The 24,908-nt window shown below is 52.8% G+C and overlaps 1 protein-coding gene across 1 annotated transcript; it reads right to left on the bottom strand.

The window, feature by feature from the left end:
• Window positions 1–15,690: 15,690 nt before the first annotated feature.
• Window positions 15,691–19,920, bottom strand: Arl4c (ARF like GTPase 4C). Its single transcript, XM_070011810.1, has one exon. It carries the CDS (start codon window positions 19,345–19,347, stop codon window positions 18,769–18,771), a length of 579 nt encoding a protein of 192 aa, XP_069867911.1. The 5' UTR covers window positions 19,348–19,920; the 3' UTR covers window positions 15,691–18,768.
• Between the last annotated feature and the right edge of the window lie 4,988 nt (window positions 19,921–24,908).

The raw sequence follows: 24,908 nt of genomic DNA, 5'->3' as shown, positions 1-24,908 counted from the left end.
GCTTCACCCTGCGGGAGCGGGCAGCCGGCGCCAGGGTGAGGTGGGGCCTGAATTCTAATTCTGACTTTACTCCCTGTTCTGGGGCCAACTGCTCCCCCTCGCCACCTGGGTTCCCGGGGGAATTGGAGGGGACACCAGGTGAGGGGCTGGTAACATCGCAGGGAGAAAGGCCAGCTGCCTCCCGGTGACTGAGCCTGCCCTGAGTGGCACAGCAGTCTCCTTGTCTCCCGGCCTCCTCTCCACCGAGGGCCCTGCTCCAAGGGCCAGCGACAGACACAGACACAGAGCCAGGGGCCAGGCCAGCGGCTGCCACGTCCTTTCTCTGAGCCTCTTTTTCTTAGCTGATGATGATCACACAGGTGGAAAATCTCTAATCCCAATGACCCCGAATCCAAAAGGTTCCCAAACCTGAAGCTTTGTGAGACCCCACAAGGTAGCACGTCCTACTGCAGACCTGGTGAGCCAGGTCACAGGCACACTGGAAATGCCGCACAAATGCCGCCCGCCTGTGAGCAGAGCGCAGGGCAAGCCTTGGTGGACGGACGGCGCGTTAGCCCCGGCCCCACCCCCGAAGCATCCTTACACAAATACCTCAAAATCCTGTATGAAGAGAAAATCCATCCTGGGCCAAGCATTTTAGATGAGGGATATGTAACTCTGTGCCTACATCCGGGGGTTATGGTGACTGATTAGGGGTCAGTTAACTCACGTGCTTCCAGCACATACTAGGCCTCTGAGAGCTCAAGTTAGGGTTATTCCTTGACTCAGATGAACCTTTTGCTGTTTGTTTTCCCCACTGTGACAAGAGGGGGTTCATTCCCATACCTTGAGAGAGGTGGACATGGTGAGAGAAACCGAGGCACATATTGGACTAAGCAGACATCCACGTCGGCTAGGAAGGACAGATGGGAGTCAGGTTATCCACAAACGTCAGGAAAGTTCCACAACCCAGCACCAACAGAGAGGGCTGGGCCATCAGAAGAGTCAGCCCCCACCAAAAAGTCAAGGTTACTGGAAGGCTGAAGACAGGGAGAGACCCATGCCGGACAAAAGAAGCAAGGAAGGTCTTTGGGCAGGCACTGTAGGATGTGCAAAGGAACTGGGGCAGGAAGACACCAGGATAATTCAAAACACTGCATCAAGGGAAAGGTTTGTGTGGTTGAGTGATGCACACAGAGAGACAAGCTCAGGGGTGGGCAGGCAGAGATTAAATGACAAAACATCTCAGGTCGAGTGCAGCCTCTCTCTGATGATGGAAGTCATTTGAGACTGGACTCACATTCTAGAAGGTTCTTTTTAGCTCCAAACTGTATTGGGCACATGACATCTAAACATCTACCTATCACACACATAAGACAGAAGGCGGGTGTGCTGTGCTTCTGTTTGGGTTTATCTGGGATGAGCACACATATATACCCTAGTCATTGCTAGCTAGGCCTGGGTTCTGGGAGCTAATGGAACCAGATCAGTCAACCATTTAAAAAGTGACGCAGGAGAGCCAGAAGAGGACTGCTCATAGGACTCACGGTTCATCAGCCGCTGAGGCGAGGGGACATTCCCAACTTCTCCAGAGGCCAAGGCAGACGACTGGTGAGAAAGGGCGGCCCCCAGGGGCTGCCTCTGCCTGGGGAGAAGGCCTGGCAGTCTGTTGGTGGTAGGGTTTTTGTTCAGTTAGGTCTCCTGTCTTTGTCCCAGTTTTGTCCAAGTCCAACTGGGCCTGTGGCCTCATAACACATGGCTCATATTGTCCAACCGTAGTCCAGGGACTTAGATCAAATCCTGGACCTAAATCCGAGCTTCCTGGCTAGCTGGGCAGGTGAGCGGCAGCCATTACAATCCTCCATGATCACCAGGTGAACACACTGGAAAGCGCCCCCACCCTACCCCGCAGGCAGGAAGAGGGAGACCTCTGCAGATAACTGTGTGCAGCGAAGTCTGCAGGCTCGAGTCCCCTCATCTGTGGGGTGCTGGTCACTCTGAGCAGGTCCTGGGCTCTGTGTCCAGCTGCTGTGACATGGGCGATGTGGCTCAGGCATCAAAACCCTAATCTCCAGTGGGACCCGTGTGGAGATGGGGCTGTGTTTATGTACCTGTGTGTTAAGGGGCATGGGAATGGGGTCCTTGTGGTAAAATCATGTCTTCATGAGGAGAAGAAGGGGGACCAGATGTCCTGAAACCAGGTTTTTAGACTCCAGGCCCAAAGATTCAGAGCCCCAAGGGAGCTCTGGCCATTTGTCCTCGGGTGCCAAATTAAGAGACGTGGTGAAGGGCGGGGACAGGGGTTTATTCCGACAGCCACGGGAAGCAGTGCATCTTGGGCCGTCTTCAGGGGTGGAGATATTGGCTTCCGGAGCACAAGGGAGAACTGAGGACACGCGGAGTTCACTCAGGCCTAGACCCCAGGTGAGGCCTGGTTGACCATTAGCTCAGACTTTGTTCTTGGAGAAGTTCCAGAAACGTTGTTATGACTTTATTACCAGACCAGAACAAGGTGGTCTCTTGAAGGTTTTGTTTTTGTTCTCTAAGAAAAGAAGACATTACTTGTTTCAGAGACAGCTCACCTTCCTCAGGAGACGGTTGTCTGAATCTTTTCTCCTGCTAGCAGGGGACTGTGAAGGGACTACAGCAGAGAACAACTCCGAGCAAAGGGCATAGGCCGAAGTGGAGGGACTTACGGCTAATTCACAGGACTCAGCAAATGCATCTTTGGCCTCTGACAGTCTCTCTTGCTCCTCCCTGTGAGATGGGGTGAGAAGCGAGGGAGGGAACCCGCCTGGGGTCTGCCCAGGACCTTGACCTGGGGGTTTCCTGATCTCTAGAGAAGCAAGAGGCAGGTTTCTGAGGCTGTATTTACCAGGCCTGGGGCATTTCATAACAGCAAAATACATCCCCAACTGACTCATACGTAAGGACACAGAACTCTGCCAGGAGTCGTGTGTGGGTGTGTGTGTATGTGCTGGTACTGGGCTTGAACTCAGGGCCTTGTGCTCTAACTTGGCTTTTCCATCCAAGGTTGACATTCTATCTCTGAGCCACAGCTTCACTGCTGGCTTTTTGTTGATTAGCTGGAGTTAAGAGTCTTGAGGAATTGTCTGCTCAAGATGGTTGGAATCTGTGAGCCTCAGATCTCAGCCTCTGGAACAGCACAGCAGCATGGATTACAGGTGTGAGCCAAGGTACCCGCAGGAGTTCTCTGACAGCGGGGCCCTGGGTGTGTTAGAGAGTCAGGTTCTGGAGCGGCTTAGCTGTGTGAGGCTTGTTCTGTCCACAGAGGGCTTCCTCTCTGGCGGGAGGTGGAGCTGACTGTCTTCCAGACAGCTGGCCTCGGGCTACTCAGAGACCCAGAAGTCCCCATCCCCAATGGGACCACAGCTTCCTGGTGAACCCCAGCCAAAGCTTCCAACACTCTTGGGGACAAGTCATACCCTTCAAACATCCCTCAAGCACCGTGTCTCTGGGCACCAGCCAGGCTCCCGGGCAAGGCCCCTTTCCATCCGAAGCTGCTCAGAGATCAGCCTGCAGCTAGCCTGGCCTCCGCTTCCATGGCCGCAGGTCTGGCTGGAGGGATGGTCTGCCAATGTCCGCATGCCCAACGGCTCAGGGTCCCTCTCGGCCATGGTCCCCTCCGCTCCCGCCATCTTGGGTTCTGGGCGGAGCCTCCACCTTCACCCTGTAGCTTCTCCACTTCCTTTCGGCACAGCCACGTGGTGATGAACAGTGGACATAAACACACCTTCCAGGCTCTGGGCCAGCACATAGCCGGAGAAGAGGGCCAGCCCCGCGGAGACCCGGCAGGCCCTCCGGTGTGGTGGTGGGAAAGGCGGGCCTAGATGCTCATGGGGCCACCACCGGGCTGATGGCCAGTGACTGGGGGTGGGGTGGGAGGGATGACAGTTATGAACCTTTGAGTGTCACAGATGCAGCCTACGGTGCCACACCAGGAGACAGGACATGAAGACACAAGCAACACATCCCCAGGGGACTTCTAGGCCAGAGAGGAAGAAAGATGGGAAGCGAGAGACCCTCTGTCCACCCGGAGGGGTTGTGAAGAGGACACGGGGATGGGGGGAGGGGTGATACTGAGGGGCAAACTTGGCTTCCTCCCTAAGATGGCATTCCTTCAGAGAGAGAGAGAGAGGGAGAGAGAGACAGGTCATCATAGACCTGCTGAGTTCCCCCCTCCCCCATATTCCCACAGCCCTCGCTCCAACTCCTATGTCCAAAGTAGAAGGTGAAGAAACTCATATCACACACAGCACTTTGCAGAAAGGTTTAACCACGCAGGCGTGGGAATGTTTGAAGCCTAGCTTGTAAGTCCTATCAGAACTGTCAGAAAGCAGGTCCTGCCAGCTGGATTCAGAAATGAACTCGCTTTAGGTGTGAGCCACAGAGGGCAGGCAGAGACTGCTGGAAACAGGTTTGTCGGGTCATAAATATCTTACTTGCTGGGTTCAGCAGGCTGCGGGTTGACGCTTGCCCTAATAAGCAACTATTGATTACATTCTAGTTTAGAATCAGGACTGTGTGTGTGTGTGTGTGTGTGTATGTGTGTGTGAATGCATGCATGTGTGCACTGGTATTGGGGCTTGAACTCAGGGCCAGGGCACTCTCTCTTTTAGATTTCCTCTCAAGGCTGTCTCCCTACCACTTGAGCCACAGCTCCACTTCCAGCCTTTTGGTGAGTAATTGGAGATAAGAGTCCCATGGACTTTCCTGTCTGGTCTGGCAATCCTCATATCTCAGCCTCCTGACCAGCTAGGATGACATATGTGAGCAGCCAGTGCCTGGCTAGAGTCAGGACTTTTTTGTTGTTGTTGGTCATGGGTCTGGAACTCTGGGCCTGGGCGCTGTCCCTCAGCTCTTCAGTTCAAGGCTAGCACTCTACCACTTGAGCCACAGCACCACTTCCGGTTTTCTAATGGTTTATTGGAGATAAGAGTCTCACAGATTTTTCCTGCCTGGGTTGGCTTTGAACCTCGATCCTTGGATCTCAGCCTCCTGAGTGGCTAGGATTACAGGCGTGAGCCACTGGTGCCCAGCTAGAGTCAGGACTTTTAATGATGGTTTGAATTCTTGGGAGTCATGTGCAGTGGATAATGCTTTTCCTGAATAACATTAGAGGGACCACCACCCTTCGTTTTCTAGCAACACTCAAAGGTTACATGTGCATCAGTCATGTTGGAGTTGCTGGAAGGTTCCTGGACTAGTCCATCTGCCTTCAGTCTCTGAAACTAGCTTTGTGATCTTGAGCATTTCTACCCTTGAGCCTCAGTTTCTGGAGGGGACAACAGGAGATCAGGAGAATAAGCCTGTGTGAAGGTCAGACCAGGGCTGTCACATCTCCTCCATTGCGATTAGGCCAGTGCCAGCACATGGCTGTGTCCAGGCCTGAGAGAACCGTCCCGCAGACCTTTGCAGAAGGTAAATCCAGGACCCTAGTGCAAACTATTCTACTTTCTTTCCAAACAGACTCAGGGGCAGGGTGCCAAGACACCGTGACGTCTCCGTCTGCGGGTTCATTAGTGATAAAACATCTTGGACTTCCTTTCCCTGGCTGGCTTCAGATGATGATCTCTGGACTCAGCCTCCTGAGTAGCTGGGCTGAGAGACACGGGTCACCAGCCTACTGCTGAGCATGTCACCTGTTTGACCACGTACTTCATCACCACCCCCACCCCCAGGGGCCAGAGTGTCCTGCCTTGGAGGATAAATTCCCCAGCTTATCACCCAACATCAGGTGCTGGGTGCTGGATTCCTGCGAACACAAACATACAGACACCAAAAACTCACAGGAAGATTGACAACGCAGAGGACTGTTCTTTAGACAGGGCCGCATGAGGCCCCATTGGAGGCCATGGTTGACCGCACTGAGCATTGTGTCAGCGTCATCTAGAATGGAAACACTCCCCCTGGACAGGTGTAAGCTGTGCCAAATCTCCTCAGTTTCAGTAAGCTGGTATTTAGTTACTCTAGGAGCCAGGGTGTGGCTCTTCTCCTCTTCTCTTCCAAGATGGAGTCTCTTGAATTTTCTGCCCAGGCTGGCTTCAAGTGATCATCTTCCTGATGTATTTTGAATGGTGGCCCTTAAATCTGGACTAAATTTACCTTCATCCAATCAGAGGCAGCGAAAGGGATACTAATTGGGAAAAGGATCCCAATAGATTCAGTGAAGAGTCTCGAGAGGAGATCATCAGGACTTTAATGACTGTCCAGTGTCCTTAGAGAAAAAGGTGAAGCCACACAGAGAAGACCAGGGAGAGATGGGGACAGCCATTAGAGTGCAGTGTCTCCAAGCTAAGGGACCAACAAATGTCACGACAGCCAGGCCAGCTGGAGCTGGAGAGAGGCCTGGAGCTGAAAGCAGAACCCCTCTGACATTTGCATCTTCCAACTTCCAGTTCCTCCCCCCCCCCCCCGCTCCCCCCTCCCCCCCCACCTCCAAGCTGTGAGAAGTTGCATTTCTAGTTTTGTACTTTTAAACTTATGTCTGAGCTTGCTAGGCTGGGGTTCTACCACTTGGTCTATTCTTCCCAGGCCCCCCTTTTTTTACTTTAGTTATTGTCTTAGATAAGATCTGATGGTTTTCCTGGAGTCAGCTTCAGATGGTGATCTTCCTAGCAATGTTTCCTGAGTAGCTGAGATCACAGGCATGTGCCACCCCACCCAGCGCAGGAACTGTTATGTTAAACCACCCAGTGTGTGTGTGTGTGTGTGTATGTGTGTGTGTGTGTGTGTGTGTGTGTGTGTGTGTGTGTGTGTGTGTGTGGTAGCTTGCAGCCACAGGAAGTGACTACACCTCCCAAAGAAGCTTTCCCTGCATGCTAACATCTGGAACCCCTTTAATCAGTGCCTTATACTGGGGTTTAATTACATGCCTGCCAAGAAACTCAAGATTTAAATATACTTGATGTTTGTCTGATGGTGATCTTTGAGAGGCAGGGGTGCCAAAAGATGAGGATAATCTGGAAGGAACTGGAGGGATCTAGAAGAAACCAGAAGTGCAGACTGACACTACTACAGAAAACATGAAACAGAAGGTGTTCCAACTAGAGAAAGAGCTGTTAAGCACTGGAGAGTGCACACAAGCAAACTCATCGTGCCAGCCGCCGGCCGCCCGTTCTGCTCTGTGTGTGGCTGTGGTGGCCGGAGCGGTGTGGGACTGGCCACTCCTGGCTCTGTGTGACTCGTGAACTCTGAGATCTCTGGCAGACTGGACGGGGGAAGGATTTGGTGTGGCCCTTGTCACAGGTGGAAGCCACTGAGGCAGCTAGCTCTTCCCCTCCTGAGCCAAGCAACTGCGACTTGCAGGCCACGTCTGTCTTGCAGCTTGGCTCCCTAGGAGTCCCTTGTGCAGTCTCGAGAATGATGGCAAGCAGCCTCCTGGTCCCACACTGCTCTCAATGGAGGTCAGGATTCCATACCATTCTGCCACCGTGGGGATGGAAGGGACCAGGAAGGACCTTCAGTGAGAAGAAGCGCCACGGGGGGGGGGGGGATGGAACATTGGGGGACGGGGGGGGGGGGACTTCTCTCCAGACTTCACATCGAGCCTCCTCCTTCCAGAGGTGAGATGGGAAACAGCCCCCAGGCCCAACAAGTACCTTAAGAGTCTGCAAAGAAACAAACAGAACTCTCTCTCTCTCTCTCTCTCTCTCACACACACACACGCGCGCGCGCGCGCGCGCGCACACACACACACACACACACACACAAAACAAACAAAAACAAAATCCCAGATGGTCTCTGTGTCTGAGCCACGTGGTGGAAATCTGACCAAGATGGTCTCTGAATACGGGAGCCTGCTGGCGTCGTCCCTCTGGACCGGCTGGTGAGCTGCTCCCTTCCTATCGCAGGATCAAACCCAGCCCAGCCACTGCTGTCCATTGCTCAGGTCCTCCCCTGGTGGGAGCCCACGTCTCCTTTCTACTGTCACACAGCACAGCTGTCTCCTCTTTGCAAAAACTAGGGCCTCCCGCCATGTTTCTCCAAGTACAGCCCACAGATCAGCAGCAGCAGCAGCCAACATAAGTCTGAACTCCATCTAGACTGCTCATTCTAGAACACTTCCAGCACCCACAAAAAGTAAAACCTGAACCTATCCACAGTCTCTCCCTTCCACCCCAAACCCCACATGCTCTACCACTTGTTACTCTTATTTTCTTTCTTTGCAGATTTGCTTCACACAACAGTGAAGCGGTTTTTTACTTGCCTAAGGCTTTCAAGTCTTGTCTATCTTGCAACATGTGTCACAAACTTCATTCCTTGTCCTAGCTGAATAATATTCCATGGGATCAGCATGCTACATTTTAGTTTTACATTTCTTAGCTGGTGGACGTTTAGGTTCTTTCCTTTTGGGGGTGGGGTGGTGCTGTTATGAACAATGTTGCTATGAACATTGTGTAAGGAATTCCTGAAAACATATTCTTTTATTTCTCCTGGGTGTAAAGTATCAAGGAGAAGAACTAGAACATCAGCACCTAGAAAAGGAACTACTGCGTCAGTGGTTGTTAGTGAAATGAGCTCCCTTCCCACAGCTTAGCACGCCCCTTCCCCTCTCCACAGCGTAGCATGCTCCCTTCCTAGGCAACACCAGGCCCATGTAGTAAAGGTGGTAAATAATCAGCCTCCAACCCCTTTACCTTGGGATGGCACTTCTCTGGGGCAGCTACCACCATAGAAGGCAGCAAGAGCCCCTCAGAGTGACCTTCAGGTCTGGGCAGCTGCAGGGCCCCTTGTAAGAAGGGGGCTGGCCGGCCCCCTTTCCCGGCAATAAACCTTCCTTTGTTCTTTGTACCTGCATGTCTGCGTGGTTCTCTGACAAAGTCTAATATTGAGCAGTGGTAAATTCTCTCCAGCCTTTTGAGGAAGTCAAGTTGTTGCACAGGGTTTTGCATTCGACACCCTACCTGCAACGTCTGAGGGATGCCAACGCGGTGACAGTGCATGCAGGGGGCCTTGCCTTTTACTTTTAGCTTAGGAAAATTCTCACAAGTACAGAGTGACGTTTCTCAGTGGCTTCACTCTATTTCCAGGACAGCGAGTATCAGCAAGCATCGTTCCCTGTGACGAGTGGCAATTCGTGTGTCTTCTTCAGAGAAGTGTCTCTTTACACTTTTGCCTATTTTTAAAGTAGATGCTTTTTGTTGTTGGCTAGATTGTTTTTTTGTTTTTAAGTGTTGGCATGGGTAAAATTAGCTCAAGGTAAACGTTATAACATGACTGCTAACAGAGACATTTTCACCTGTAACATATTGGAGGCGATGTGATGGCTGTGTATAAAACTGGGTTTCTGTAACCACCACTACAGAAATGTCTCTGGAGACAGTGGAAATCTCGGAGAGTGGAAGCGGAAGAAATGCCCGAGGAGGAGCAACAGAGTGACTTGCTCAGAAAATGATGTTCCAACAGAAGCATCCCCCGGGGGAAGCCATCTCCTGTCCTAGAATGTTTGGTATGAGGAGGAGGGAGTCCCTGTCACCCTGCCACTTGGAGGGGCTCCCCAGGGAGGGAGGGAGGAGCTGCAGTCCCGGGGAGAGCCCTCTGGGGAGGCCAGGGTCAGGGTCCTAGGGCCTGCATGATGGGAGGAGTCTAATTTTATACTATAAGGAAGGGTTTCCCAAAGTCCCCCATTCACTCCTTTCCAGGGAGTCTATCCTTTTAGCCTCATTGGTCATGATGGCATCACGTGTCCCTTTCTAAGCCAATCGTGGGCCGAAGAAAGGATTAACTTCCTGGCCTCTCCTCTGACTCTCAGGACATGGTCCTGAGGTGGAAGGGACCCTGCCCAGGCTTCCTTGTGTGTGGCCTCCCTGACACCATGTTGGACTCTTCACTTCTAATTCCAGCACCACGCATGCAGAGCTAAAGCACGGCCGGATGAGCGAGAGTCTCCATGTTCATATCATCGCTGCAGGAAATTCCTCATTTTGTGGGGGAATAAGTGGATTCAGATGGATCTGTGTGTGTGTGTGTGTGTGTGTGTGTGTGTGTGTGCACGCGCATGTGCACGCGCGCCAGTCTAGGGGCTTCAACTCACGGTCTGGGTGATGATGTCTCTCGGCTTTCTCACTCAAAGATAGTACTATACTACTTGAGCCACATCTCCACTCCTTTGTCTTTGGTAATTAATTGGAGATAGGAGTTTCATAGACTTTCTTGCCCGGTGTCTTTGAACCACAGTCCTCAGATCTCAGCCTCCTGAGTTGCTAGGCTTACAGGTGTGAGCCACCGGCTCCCCTCTTCTCTTGGTCTCACGGAGTCCTGGTCAGAAGCTGGAGCTGAGGTCACACTGACCTCAGTATCTCTAACCACTGGGGAATCTCTGGGAAAAGAGACTTCTGGGAGAGCCAGGATCAGACACGGGGCTTTCCTGAAACAGCAGTGTCAGCCACCGTCCTCATTCACAATGGTCACTCAAACAGCCTTTGGACCTCTGGAAGCAGTAGGTACAGTCTTTGGGGCCAGAAAGTTGGACTCCATACTGACTGCGGCTTTAGAGTGCTTAGAAAGGACTTAGGTACATCAGTGCAGCTACATCCTGGACAGGGAGTTCAGGGAAGGCTGGGCTCCACCCTGAGCCCATGGGCGCACAGTGAGAAAGACAGACCTCCCGGATCTTATTCCATGGCTGGTGTGGCCCTGAGAGGTACTGTGGCTGTCAAGCTGCTGGCTGGTGTCCTTCTTAGCAGTGTGTATAGTGTGAAGAACTCAGCAACCCAGCCTGCTTCAAATAACACCGGGAAGCAAAAATCTCACCCAGGGAACAAGGAGGCCAATGCGTATTTATGAAAGAAGACAAGCAGTCATCATGGCTTACCACAATGACTGCTAAGCTATATGTGGAGATGGTTTTAGTGTTCATGAGACATGGGCATTCGGAATTAATTGCATGGAGCAGTGAGCACTTAAGGAAATGAAAACAGCCTTGAGTAGCCATTAGAAGAATGAGAATCCTTCCAACAACAGATAGAAGGAGGCTTGTTTTCCTCAACAGGTCCTGCCTGGAAACTTTCTCTTAAGAGTCTATATCTAGTTGTCTTTATTACATTTCTTCTGGTAATAGGGTTTGAATTCAGGACCTTGGGTTTGCTAAATTGGTGCTCTACCACTTGAGTCATTCCTCCCAGCCTCAGTTTTTGTTGGTTATTTTTGGAGATGAAATCTGGGTTTATCTGACCTCAGCTGGCTTCACACCACAAGGCTCTGGCCTCAGCCTCCCACACAGCTAGGCTTACAGGCCTGAGCCACTGGCGTCTAGCTTAGGACAGGCCTTTTCACTGAAAGTCATCTGTTATGTTCTGTCTGTGATTTGTAAGTTTCCTGATCACTGAAAATGAAGAAGAAACCCAGGGCTGTTGTGAGAAATAGGATGAGGACAAGGACACCTCCGCAGCTCTGCAGCTCTGCAGGCCAGCGCCCGTGTGCAGGGGGGAGGGCCGCGGAGGAGCAGAACATGGTGGCCCTGGCCTATGCCCATATCGCGTGGCACGCTGGCCAGCCTATGTCCACTCGGTGGGGCATGTTCACCAGCCTATGCCCATACCATGGGCACATTGGCCAGCTGTGCCCCAAAGCTTTCCCACCTGTCCTTTCTTTAAACCACACCTTGGGGTGAGCCAGGCGGGAAGTCCACTCTGCCTACTGGAGCAGTTGGAGACCTGAAGCTAAGGTGTTATTATGCACCTCAAATGCAATCCTGCTGTTTCCTCAGACCCAATGACTGCACACGATATCCCTGAGCTACAATCAAGCAGGTCCGGGGCAACCTTGCCAACAACCTTGCTCCTGAAAGGAATACCAGAAATGAAATGACTCATGAACAAGAGCCAAAAGAAGGGCTGTCCTTGCCTTGAGAGAGCATGTGAAAAGTGATCTCTAAGGAGCAAAAGCATCCGGGTGCCAGTAGCTCACACCTGTAATCTTAGCTACTCAGGAGGCTGAGATCTGAGGAGCCTGATTTGAAGTCAGTCCAGAGACTCTTACTTCCAATGAAACACCAAAAAGCTGGAAAGTGGAGGTGTGGTTCAACTAGTAAAGCATCAGCCTTGAGCAAGAAAACTGAGGGACAGACCTGACCCTGAGTTCAAGCCCCAGTACTGGCAACAAGGAGGAGAAAGAGGAGGAGCAGGAGGAGGAGAATGGCAAGGAGCGGGAGGAGGCAAATTCTGGGAGGCGCTTCTGTTATCAGCCCAGAGCTGGCTGGCAGCACCAACTCTTCCCTCCTCTTCTCAGACTCAGAGCCCCAGCTTCCTGGAAGGAAGTGATCCCCCATACCTCCCCCCTCCCCAAGGCTCCAGGGTGGAGGGGACCCGTGTGAAATGTGCTGTACCCTCATTTACCAGTAACCTTGGAGGAGCTCATCCCTTCCCCCTTTGACTTTGTTTTCTCATCTGTGAGTGCGGAGAGAGTTGGTGCTCTCCTGGGCTTTTGGCAGGAAAAAGGACGAAGCTCATGGTCAGCCTCTGATCAGAGTCCCAATGGAGCCCACAGAGACTGTCCGGCCACAGAAGCTTGCTGTGCCTGTGGGCTACTGTACCAGAGAATCCAACTGACGGACACTGAGGACCCTCACGCGGTACATGGTACAGCTTAAGGAATTCTTGTAATCCAGGTCCAAAGCATTCAGCAAGTAGCTCAGGCCCATGTGGAGAAGCCCACTTCAGCTTTTGAAAATTGAGCTGGGATGGAGCACGTGGCCCTCTCCCATTCTGTTTAGAGCCCCTCACTCTGGAAGTTCCTGTGAGGAATGCACACAGCCCCATCCTCATTCAGAGCCTGTAGAGGTCAAAGGGGACATGTCCTGTGCACACTCCATTTTCAACCAGGTACACCTGAGCCCAGGAGAGCTATTTAAGAAATAATCAAGACCAGGCCAGGGGCAGGTGACTCATGCCTATAATCCTAGATGCTCAGGAGGCTGAGATCTGAGGACCATGGTTTGGAGTCAGCCCAGGCAGGAAAGTCTACGAGAATCTTATCCCCAACTAACCATGAAAAAGCAGAAGTGGATGTTGTGGATCTAGTGGTAGAGCACTAGTCTTGAGTGAAAGCCAAGCAAAAGCTTGAGGCCTTGAGTTCAAGCCCCAGTATAGGTACAGAGGTGGGAAGGGGTGGATTTTTCCTTTCTCTTTTGCTCCAGCCAGCAAATGCCTCCACGTGCACATCAACAGCCCAGTTCTTCCATGGTAGGCAGAGGTCCAGCTGCGGCTATCAGAGCCAGAGCCATGCAGGGATGCAAGCTGAGTCTTCTGGACCCTTGGGAGGAAAAAGCATGAAGCATGTTACTAACGTACGACTAGCACATGCGCAGAGCGCACGGTGACAGCACATGCGCCCAGTGCATGGTGAAGGCATGGAGGAGGATGCTCCCCAACTGGCGGGAGGCAAAGCTGTGGGTGAAGGGTGGTCAAGTTCTCAGTTTGCTCTCTTACTCTTTCATCCTCCAGAACCTTCTGTCTTCTGCCAAATTTGTACCTAATTTTGTCCTTTCCCACCTGACTGTGGCATCGACACAGTCCATCATGTTGGCAGAAAACTGGAAAGCAAGGTAAGAACAATCCTTACAGATGCAGACTCTGGATTCTGAAGGCAAAGTTCAGGCTGGGCAAAAGACTACCGCTATTTAGGATTAAAACCAGCCTGGGAAGCTGTTTGAGGTCAGGGATTCCGCTATTTGCATTGTCTTCTGGAAAACACAGGATGAACAATTATTTACTATCAGAGGTCACTTGACTCCCCTTGAGTTTATACACTCAAGCTTAAGGTAAGGTTGCACTATAATGTCAGGTTTTCAAGGACTGGGCACTGTCCTTTTATGCTCAATGTTGGTACTCTACCACTTGAACCATAGCTCCACTTCTGGCATTTTGGTAGTTAATTGGAAACAAGAGTCTCAGGGACTTTCCTGCCTGGGCTGACTTCAAACCTCAATCCTCAGATCTTAGCTTCCTAAGAAACTAGGATTACAGGCGTGAGCCACCAGTGCCTGGACAATCTTTGTTTAATTTGATTTCCAAAGTTTTTATTCACATAATGCTTAAGGATCCTTAAATGGTGTTTCAACTCTTTCCCAGGGTTCTGTGTGCTTGTATGGGTGTGCACATGTGTGCGTGCTTACCAACAGTGTCTGTGGCATTTTGATGGAGCTAACAATTACCTCCTGTGAGAGTCCACATCTTATGGGGCACAAAGGCGCTTATCATGTGCCGATTTAAACAGCGTCTACAAGGTCAGAGCAAGGAGTCATGACACCATAACAACCTGGAAGGGTGCCAGAGCCCTTGCCTTATTTCAACTTAAATATTTAATGGGAAGCAATCTTATATTTTATAGAATGGCATTTTGAAGTTTACAACTAAAGCCATTTAAGATGAAATAGGTCGTTTGGTCTAGTTTGAACCTCTGTTACGTACTCAGCCTTAATGCTGGTCCTTGGCAATCAGCATCTCCTTCTGGCCTAGAGGGGTTCATAGCCCAGCAAAATGAGAGCATGACACAGGCAATGCTACCTATCAGGAGGCTGCCATCTGAAAATCATGGTTCAAAGCTAGCCCAGGCAGGAAAGTTCATGAGACTTTTACCTTTAACTACCAAAAAGCCTGAAGTAGTAGAAAAGATGTGCCTCTACTAGTAGAGTACCAGCTTCGAGTGAAAAGGTAAAAAACTACAAACCTTGAGTTCAAATGCCCAAGGCTGGCATGAAAGAAAAAGTATGTATTTGCCCAACTTTGGATGACAACTCACCACCAGGTTGGTTGTAGGCCCTGCAGCTGCTCCTTTGACTCCATTCTGTCCTGTGCCTGCAGGCAGCGGCTGGGTTTTAGCAGGTTAATGCCAAAAGGCACAGCTTGGAGAAAGATGAAAACTCCCAGGGACAGGCCAGCAGTCAGGTAACTTTACCTGAACTGCACATGCTGCTCGCAGCTGACAACATGAAAAGGTAAGGAAACCCTGCACTGTATTCTGCTTCACCCCCCAACAGCTCTTCCAGGTTACCAAGGTGAGGTTACATATGGGGAAACTGAGGCTCAGAGGTGAAGGAACTTGAGATAAACCAGGTGGCCCAAAGCTTTACAGCCAGAATCTGCAGCTGATCTTTTTTATCCCAGACTTCCACCAGGCCCAGGGTCTCAGCCATCACTCCCATGATTAAAGCCCTTGCTGAGGATATGCCAAGGGCTCCCCTTGATTCTGACCTCACTACTGTTTGTTTACAGACTGAGCCATTACTCAACAGTAGCTACAGTGTAGTGCTCTTCCCACACCCCCGGTGGAAGAGGACTCTTGCTGGGTGAACCAAAGGTGCAGGTGCAGCCCCAATACTGAGCAGAGACCCAGCAAGACATTGAGAAGCTTTAGCTGCCACCACTGTGGGATTAGCACAGAGCTACTTCGAATTCTGTCTAATCAGATCCTATCTCTGAAGTGGTTAACCATTCAGGATCCTTTAGAGACTGCAGAAGGCAGACACTGAGATGGTTCTCTTAAAGGATGTGAGTCAAACCCCAACATAGGCACAAGGGAGGGGGCCAGACCCAGGTAGAGGAGTCTCTGGTTCCCTACAGAACAGCCCTCGTACCCACTGTGTCCCCAACCCCCTCTTGGGCCCCCCTCCCCCACCCCTTGCTCAGCAGAGGGCTGGAGACCACACAGCAATGTGAAAAAAGCATCCACAGAAAATGTCCCCAACCGTTTGATTGTATAAATAATTTATTTTCTGTTCACAGCATCATATGTGTATTATAAAAGGAGATGGAAACAAAGGAGAGAATGATCAAGACAGAAAATTACAGCCATAGATAGAAGGGAAAACCGAAGCCGGTGGACAGGGTCCCAACACCATCACAAGAGAATTCATGAAGAGAATTCTAAGACAAACCAGGCCTCCCTGGGTCTATTAGAAAACATTTGAAAAGCTCACTTGGGGAGGCCAAATTCCTCTACACGTGTAACCCACTCAGCATCCACAGGGCAGGAGGCGTGGCGGATCACGGACAGCCAGAAAGGGGGCTCCCTTGAGGCCACCCCTTGGTGCTTCTCTGCCTCCCCTTATCAGAGATGAAATGGGCTTTATTCGGTCACAGAGTACAGAAATCAATGGAGACTCTTTCACTATTTGTTGATACAGCACAGGGCTTGACTCTACTGTACAATTACTAACGGTTCACTGTACCCTTTCAGTACTGGTAATAAGACAAGATCATCCTGCATCACTGTGAGGGCAGGACAGGGTCAGAGGTCGTCAGCACGACAAGGTTACAGTATTTGGCATCTGCAATGTCACAAAATAAATATATTATTCTCTCCATAGTGTGGAACTACCAAAATGCAAAGTGCTTAAGAAATTGTCGCATGTGAAGAAAATAAAGAAGGATGAATTTTTTTTTTAATAGTTCTATACAGAATCTTCAGACTATGGGACCAGCCCATTGAGAAGCCAGCGAATCTGCTGTCGCTGTGTAAACTGAGATCTTAGCAGGCTTTTCATAGCTTCTTAGCTCTATTTTCTCTACTGCGTTTATACAAAAAAAAAAAAAAAGACCAGCACTGGAGGGGTACCAAATACACCCACAAAGAGGAAAGGAGGATGGGGCTACTAGATTGCTGCTTAAAAAAAAAACACATTAAAAAAAAACAAAAAACAAAAACAAAAAACCTCTTCTAAGAATTGGGTTGTAAGCCAAGAATTCTGCATCTGGCTCTCAAATCCACTTCCGGAGTATAATGGACAATAGTATAGGTTTACGATGTGACTGACTCCAAGTTCCCTCTTGACTATGTCCAATTTCTATCAGCCTTCTTTGCAAAGAAGTGTGTAACCACGCTTGTGTGTGTGTGGGGGGGAGTGGGGGATCAAAACTCTACCTGGAAACATAGATGAAGACAGAGATTAAAAATCCAGCCATTGTAAGTTTCCCTTTGAATACTATGTTGTCAGGGTAAAATGACAGCTTCCACAAGCCAAGACTCAGTCCTGATTATAAAGGATATTTTTTTTTAATTACATTATTAAAAATATGTCTTTATTCTTATTTCCCTTTCTCTATTTTTCCAAAGCCTCTTTCAAGTAAACTGAAGTGCCTGAGGACCGGGGGCCAGGGCCATGACGTCACAGGTAACAGGGATCCAAGCACCCATTGTTGAGTCCCTTGGTTGGCCTGAGAGGTGCAGGCAGGCTCGGAGGCCAGTTCCCACAAGATGAATTCACAAGGAATTCATCCTGAAGCTTTTCCTTCACTCTGAAATCCATGCAAGGAGGTCAACTTTTGCAACAAGGTGGGGTTTTATTTTTTGGCGCATGACATCGAATACTCTTAAGGAGACATTTAGAATGAAATACTGAAACCAGATAGGCCATGAGGAATCAAATTAGACATCTAAACACGTCGCCACTTGCAGTGTCAAGGGACAGAAAAGGCAGTCTTTTTTTTTTTTTTTTTACCCTTAAGGTGAATATTTCTAAGGTGAGAATTCATTTATAAAAAGGTTTCTGTGTTTTTGTTAAACATGTCTGAAAATCCATCACCAGGAGGTTAGTATTACAAGAGATATCCCTTGCCAAAAAAGAAAAAAAGAAAAGAAAAAAAAAAGAGCCATCTTGCAATTCAGCACACATATCCGTAAGCTGGTGTGCTCACCCAAATCAATCAGTCAGCTGAGAACTTAAAACTGAACACATATGAGCCCGGGTTCTTAATGCTGATTATACCATGGGGGGGGGTGCGTACACCCCATCCCCTTCCCCCAGCGGAGCCTCTGGCCCTTTGAACACCTTTAACCCTTCTGCAGTGGATCCGTCCTTTCCCACCACCTCCAAACAATTTATTTTTTTTGTTTCCTTTCATGTTTATTGGTCTCTTTGTCTAATTATGACCTACACATGGACAAGGTCCAAGCCCTCTGGAAGAGGTCTCATTCCAGGCTGTGAAGCGGTTCTCCCTAAAACCTCGTGTTCCCGTAGCCACCCCAAAGCCCAGGCAAGGGAGCGTCTTGGTGGCCATTCCTAGCCCAGGCCGCCCGCCCGCTGCCCACGACCCCAGGCAGTCCTGAGAAGGCGCCAACCCAACCCAGACCTGGTTTGGGGTCCCCCGTCCCCCCCAGCAGGACAAATTAAATTCCCCCCACAGGGACCCGCCCTGTGATTTAAAAGGATTCAGCTTCCACAGCCCCTGAAGGCAAAGAGCAAGTCACCCTCCCCCGCGCCCCCCGCCCCTCACGGCACCCCATGATGCCCCCGGAGGGGGTGCCCCCCCAGGGAGCTGCGTACCTCCGGGCACTCGCAGGTGACCCCCCGTGGGGGCGGGGCAGCCCGAAGTTCTGGCCCTGCCGCTTTTGTTCCTGACGTCCAAAGCTTTCCACCTGGGGTGGGTGTGTTTGGGGGGTCCTCTCCCCTAGAGGGGCGCACCGCAGGCTCCTCCCGCGCCCGCGTCCTCCGCAGACTGACCCCCGCGCCCCCTTGTCCGCAGGTCCAGGGTTCAGACAAAAGGTCCCCGCGAGCCGGTGGGGAGAGGGAGGGGGGGCCGGGCTGGCACATCAGCCCCCCCACACCCGGCTGGGGTCCCCCCTCCCCACCCCTGTCCGGCCTCCGGGTGGAGATTCGAAGCGTCGCTTTGGTTCGTTGTCTTTGTTCGCGGGCGGCGCGCGGGGGGGGGGCGGGGGTTCATCGCCAGCCCCTTCCATCCGTCCATCCGTCCGTCCATCCATCCACCCATTCATTCACTTTGGACTCCGGCCCCCGCCCCCTCGGCCTGCGGACGCGGCCAGGCGCCGTTACCGCTTCTTCTTCTGCTTCAGGGACTTCCTGCGCTTCAGGATCATCTCGTAGAGCTTGTCCATGCCCTCGGTGAGGCCCTCGCCGATGATGGCGCACGCCGGCTGGACGTGATAGGTGGTGGCCGGGATGAGCTCGTGCAGCGCCAGCTGCTTCTCAATCTCCGCCACCGGCAGCGACTTGGGCAGGTCCTGCTTGTTGGCGATGACCAGCAGCGGCGTGCCCTGGTTCTCGGCGAACTTGGTCACCTTGTGCAGCTCGGTCTTGGCCTCCTCCAGCCGGTCCACGTCCACGGAGTCCACCACGTAGATGATGCCGTCCGTGCAGCGGCTGTACGACTTCCACAGCGGCCGCAGCTTCTCCTGGCCGCCCACATCCCAGAAGTGGCAGCTGATGCCCTTGGCCGTGCCGTTGCTCAGCTTGATCTTCTCGGTGTTGAAGCCGATGGTGGGCACGGTGTTCACGAACTCGTTGAACTTGAGCCGGTAGAGCACCGTGGTCTTGCCGGCCGAGTCCAGGCCCAGCATGACGATGTGCAGGGACTGGAAGGCCGAGATGTTGGAGGAGATGTTGCCCATGGCTCCTCGCTGCGGCGCCGGCCACTGCGGCTGCGGGCGGCCGGGAGGGCGCCGCCCCCCCTCCCCGGAGCAGTCACGGCCCCGCCGCGGCCCGGCCGCACCTGGGCCCCGCCCGCCGCCGCTACCGGCCGGGGAGGGGGGCTCGGCGTCCCCGGGGCGCACGGCCCGGCGCGCTCAGACCGCGCGGCGCCCGCGCCCTCGCCCGCCCGGCCGGCGGCCCGCGGGCATCGCGTCTCTCCGGGCGGCTTTTGTCTTCTCGCGAAGCCGCCGCCGAGGCCGCGGTGGCGGGAGGCTGGCGCCCGGCGCCCTCGCCCGGAACCGGTTCGCTCGGCGGCTTCCTCGGGCCGCGCGCCCCCCGCCCCGCCCGCCCCGGGCTCCCGCCGCGGCTCCGGCTTTCCCCCGGGGCCTCCGGATCCCCGCGCTGGGCGCCGATCTCCAGCGGGCTTGGGCGGCGCCGCCGCCGTTCCCCGGGCGCACCGTGGAGGCGCAGGCGGGACGCGGGCTTCCCCGGGTGTCGCTGCCGGCGCGGCCGCCTCGCTGTCCCCGCAGTCCCCGCGCCGCCGCCGCCGCCGCCGCCGCCGCCTGCCTGCCTGCAGCGGCCCGAAGGCGCCGGCTCCGCCCCCTCGACGCCACGCCCCTCGACGCCACGCCCCCCGCGGCCCGCCGAGGCCCGGCCCTCCGGCTCCGCCCACGACCACGCCCACTGAGGCCCCGCCCCGCAGGCCCCGCCCCCGCAGCCCGGGCCAGGCGTGGCCCTCTCCTCCCGCCGCGGGTTTTCCCGCGCTTCGGTGGCTTCCGAGTCGCCCTCGCCCTCCCCTCACCCCAGCTGCCCGCGCCGAGACAATGGGCCCGGGAGCCGCTCTTCCTCCCCAGCCGGGACCGCGCCCCAGCCCCAGCGCCCCAGCGCCCGGTGCGCCCCCCCCCCGCCCCGCCTCCCTGCCGCGGCCCCGGGCGCTGCCGGGCTCCGGAAGGGGTCGGGTCGGGGTCCCCGCTGGGCGGCCCGCGGGCCGGGGCCGCAGGGCGCCTGCGCGAGGCCCCAGCCAGGCGCTGGGGTCAGGAAGGGGTTTGGGGGCCCCCGTCCGCCCATGCGGGAGCCCCTGCGGGGCCCTGGGCCTGGCTCCCCGGGAGGCCCAGCTGGGAGACCCCCAACTCAGACAGCCCGGCTGGGAGTCCTCCCCAACTCAGACAGCCCAGGGAGTCCTCCCCCACCAACTCAGACAGCCCGGCTGGGAGTCCTCCCCAACTCAGACAGCCCGGCTGGGAGTCCTCCCCAACTCAGACAGCCCGGCTGGGAGTCCTCCCTCCCAACTCAGCCCAGCTGGGAGTCCTCCCCAACTCAGATACTCCAGCTGGGAGTCCTCCCCAATTCAGACAGCCCAGGGAGTCCTCCTCCCCAACTCAGCCCAGCTGGGAGTCCTCCCCAACTCAGACAGCCCAGCGAGCTGTCCCAAGGCAGGCTTAGTTCACAACTGGCCTCCGCTGACAGGTGGTCCCCTCCCAGCTAAGGCCCTCTTCCCTCCCCCGTAAGGCCCTTTCCTCCCCCCTCCCCCGTGGTGAGCTGAGACCCTCCTGTGGGCCAGCTACCCACCGGGCAGGTGACCTTAGCCACTGGGATAGAGGCCCTGGATCACTTGGAGCTGGTGGCAGCTTGGGCTACAAATGCCAGTGTCCCCTTGGTTCCTCCTCCTACCTCCCCAGTTCAGAGCTTTTATTCTTGATTGGGATCAGTAGCAAATGCATGTCCTGTGTGGGCGTGGAGGGGATTGAGGGGACTGGGTGATAGCGATCTGTATAGAGGGCTCTGGACTGGGGAGCATTGCAAAGGAAGGGGTGACCATGTCTCTTCAGGCCCCGGCTGCTGAGCCAGAAAATGTGCAAATACAGTTGACAGGGAAGAAAGTAAAAATGCCCATCATCTGTGGATAAAAATTCCTATGCATACACAGCGTATATACATGTGTGTGCGTGTGTGTTCTTTGTTCCCTATCTTCCTTTCACAAGATGTGTGATTTTGTGTGTACCAAAGCGTGTGAGAAGACGAACACCTGTGGAAGGAAGGACAAGGGCTGTGCCCGCCATCTTGGAAGTCCTAGGAAAGGAAAGGAGAGGAAAAACCCTTGCTGTCACCCGCTGTCCAGAGGCGGTGTGGGATCTGGACATAGAAGGTTGGTGCTGGGGAAGGCCATGTGGGTTGCCTGTCCACTTTACCAGACAGGGAAACCAAAGCCCCAAGCTGTGGCTTTGCCAAGATGGAGACATCCTTCCCAGGACCAGTGGGACCTGATGCTCCCACTGGTTACACTGGTGTGATATTCGCCTATCACATCCTCCTCCTTCTCATACGCTTTAAATTGTGTCTGTGTGACTTCAGGTAGGTACTCATCCCAATGTGAATGCTGTATACACTGTTGTTATTCTGTATTGTTTTGGGAACAAGGATAAAAGAAGAACAATCTGCACAGATTGCTGAGAGCTAAAGGTGTCACTGGTCTTCCTCCCTCCAAACTCGGTCAACACATTGTTTTAACTTCATGGGGAATAAAGTTGAGGGCTGAAGTCCATTGCGATGGACAGAAATTTGACTCAAGAGTTGGACAAAAAGAGAAAGAGATATATAATATATTCATTGTCATAGGGGAAAAACAATTAGGATAAGCATGCTTTTCAAGTATGTCTGGATCCGGGAACTCCAAAGTGAACTTCAGATCAGGTCTTCTCCATCTGTTCTCAGTGTTTCTGTGTTGATTCTTCGAATTTCTGGCACCTTAGACTCACATCCTTTACTTTGACAATCCTAGAAGTAGAACCATCCACCTCTATTCCTATAACTTCAACAAAAGCCTGGACCACAGATCCTTTTGGCAGGACAAAGAAATCATGGGCACCGTCAAAGAGCACGGTGGAGCACAGTGAATGATGTGGGCCAGGTGCAAAGTTGGTGATTCCCAAAGGAGAACCAGGGAGCTGTGGCCAGAAGGGCGGATGATAGTGAGTAAGCAAAAATCACAGAATTCAGTGTCATTCACAGTGACGTCATCCCGCTGACTGGGAACTCTGGGGAGGCAGGAGTTGATGTTTTTGCAGGAAATTTCTTGGCCCTCTACTAAGCCTGTCCCATAAATAACCACCCTCTCATGAGTGTGCCTCTTCTTGCTACCTCTTCTTTGCCACAGTCAGAGCTGAAGCTGGGCATCTGTCCAGCGAGGACCTCTGATGAGCAGCTTGGTGCCCAGGCATTTGGAAGGGGACAGGTCAGCGGGGGCAGCTGCCTCATTTACTGCCCTCCCCAGCATCAAAACGCAGGGCACACCTCTGCTTCACTCTCCAATCAGGGCTGTGTTTTATTCCTCTGTGTGTGTGTCTGTGTGTGTGTGTGTGTGTGTGCATGCTCATGCATGCGTGTGTGTGGCATTTCAGGCATATCTCCCATGAGTTGCCTTGGTACCGTGTTGCTTGCTGTTCACCACCTCTATTTCAGCTGCAACCCTTGCATTGTTCATCCCCATGGTGGGGGTAGGCAAGGAAGGGTTGTCTGTTGTCCAGTAGAAAAAAAAAAAGTAGAGGGGCTGGGAAGGTGGCTCAGTGGTAGAGTGCTTGCCTTGCATGCATGAGGCCTTGGGATCAATTCCTCAGCAACACATAAGCAAAAAGAAAAAAGCCGGAAGTGGTGCTGTGACTCAAGTGGTAGAGCGCTAGCCTTGAGCTGAAGAGCTGAGGGACAGCGCCCAGGCCCAGAGTTCAGGCCCCATGACTGGACCCCCCCTCCAAAAAAAAGTAGATTAATAGATGCCTATAGAGCCTTCTAGAAAAGCACCATTAAACAGCAACTCACTGTAATTGAACAGCAGCTGCTCTACCTCCTAATTTCACTCCCCGGGTGATAAGTTGATTTTACAGTTGATAATTTAACTTCTAACACATAAAAATGTCATTTGTTTGAGTCAACTAGGAATTTCCTTAAATATGGATTGCAGTTGAAAAACACTGGAATTATAGAGAGGAAAGTAACGTTTACCAGTTATTCATGTCAGACAAGCCCAGCCCACTGTGAGCCTCTTTCTTCTCCAAGGTATCGTAAGGCCAAAAGCCTGGGCCCTGTTGACAGACAGGTGGGTGGGGTCAGTCTCTCCTGTGGGTGTCAGGGTGCATCAACCATTCCTCACCATTTTGCAGGCCCTCTGTCTCTGAAATGCACCTAACACGTGTGCTGGTTGTATAAAGCAAATGAAATCATGTAAGTGTTAACAGTCCCAGGCACACAGTAAGTGCCTAGTGTTAGCTTGGTGTGTGGGTGTGTGTGTATCAGTACTGGGGCTTGAATTCAGGGCCCAGCACTGTCTTTTAGCATGTTAAATCAAGACTGGCACTCTACCACTTGAACCACAGCTCCACTTCCAGCTTTTCGCTGGTTAATTGGAGATAAGAGGCTCACAACCTTTCTTGCCCAGGATGGCTTCCAACCGAGATCCTCTGATCTCACCTGAGTAACTAGGATTACAGGTGTGTGAACCTCCAGCACTCAGCCGTTTGTTTTTTATAAGTGAAAGGAAATCACTTTTAAAATGCACATTGCCAGTTCAGTAGTGATGGCTGCCTGAATGGCACATTTTCCACCTAGTGGACAGTATTGGCAACCACGTGGTCCTTTTTAAAATTCTAATTCATCAGAATAAGACATCTCTCAAAGAATAGCATGTGCTTCTGGTTGAGGTGAATTTCACTTCCGGCAGTGATTTCCGGCTCTGTGCTCTCATGAAACCTCACATGCAAAGACTCAATTATTTCAAGTAGACAGCAGGCTTTAACTTGACAGTGACTTTGAGATTGAATCCTGCAGGCTTCTTCCTTCCCCCTCCTTATAAATAGTGTGGCACACATTAAAAGCAACTTCCCAGAGAGTCCAGTGAACGGAGTAATAACGTGCGTCTTTATGATCTTTGCTTGGTAAGGTTGAAAACATAAAATGGCAAGGTGAGCCTCCAGGAGGTCCACTAAGGGTAAGGCCCAGCCCAGGTATCTTTGCGTCCCATCTGGGAGCCAGGTGGGCAGCGCTGGGTTCCAGGCCACAGCCCCAGGTATGACTGGGCTGATGCCAGAGCGCCCTCTGCCGCTCAGCGGGTGTAAGAGGCCTGCAGGGGCCTGTCTGCCCTCACTGGGCGCTCCTAGTCGGGACTTGGGGCTGCTCTGCCCACCCTGGGCCTTGGATGGAGGTGTCCCAGAGCCCCAGGCTAAACCCAGAGAAACAGGGCCAAGGGCCATGGCTGCCTCTGGGCTGAGATTCCCTCCCATCTGTGAGGTCTTTGGAGGGCAGGGGACAGGTTTCCAGGAGCCTGGCAGGGCCGGAGGGTTCTTTTGTTGTTCTGTTTTTGTTTTTCCAGGAAGCTGTGTAAAGAATCTGGAACTTATGGAAGAGGTGGGTAACAGCTTCCAGGAAGCACAGCTGAGATGCGATGGGAAGGGGCCAGTGTCTGCCCCTGATTGAGCCACAGGCCTGAGCCATCACGAGGGAGACTCTGGAAGGAAGGAGGAGAGAGAGGATGGCGAAGGAGCCAGCTAGACAC

Source organism: Dipodomys merriami, unplaced genomic scaffold (genome assembly GCF_024711535.1).
Source record: "Dipodomys merriami isolate MVZ:Mamm:240054 unplaced genomic scaffold, mDipMer1.0.p SCAF_1, whole genome shotgun sequence".
In the NCBI taxonomy this organism is placed as follows: Eukaryota; Metazoa; Chordata; class Mammalia; order Rodentia; family Heteromyidae; genus Dipodomys; species Dipodomys merriami.
The sequence above is the reverse complement of the archived record's forward strand: the minus strand, read 5'-3'. Positions and strand labels throughout refer to the sequence as shown.

Coding starts and splice junctions, on each gene's coding strand:
- Arl4c (XM_070011810.1), bottom strand. CDS start 19,347: ATGGGCAACATCTCCTCCAACATCTCGGCCTTCCAGTCCCTGCACATC.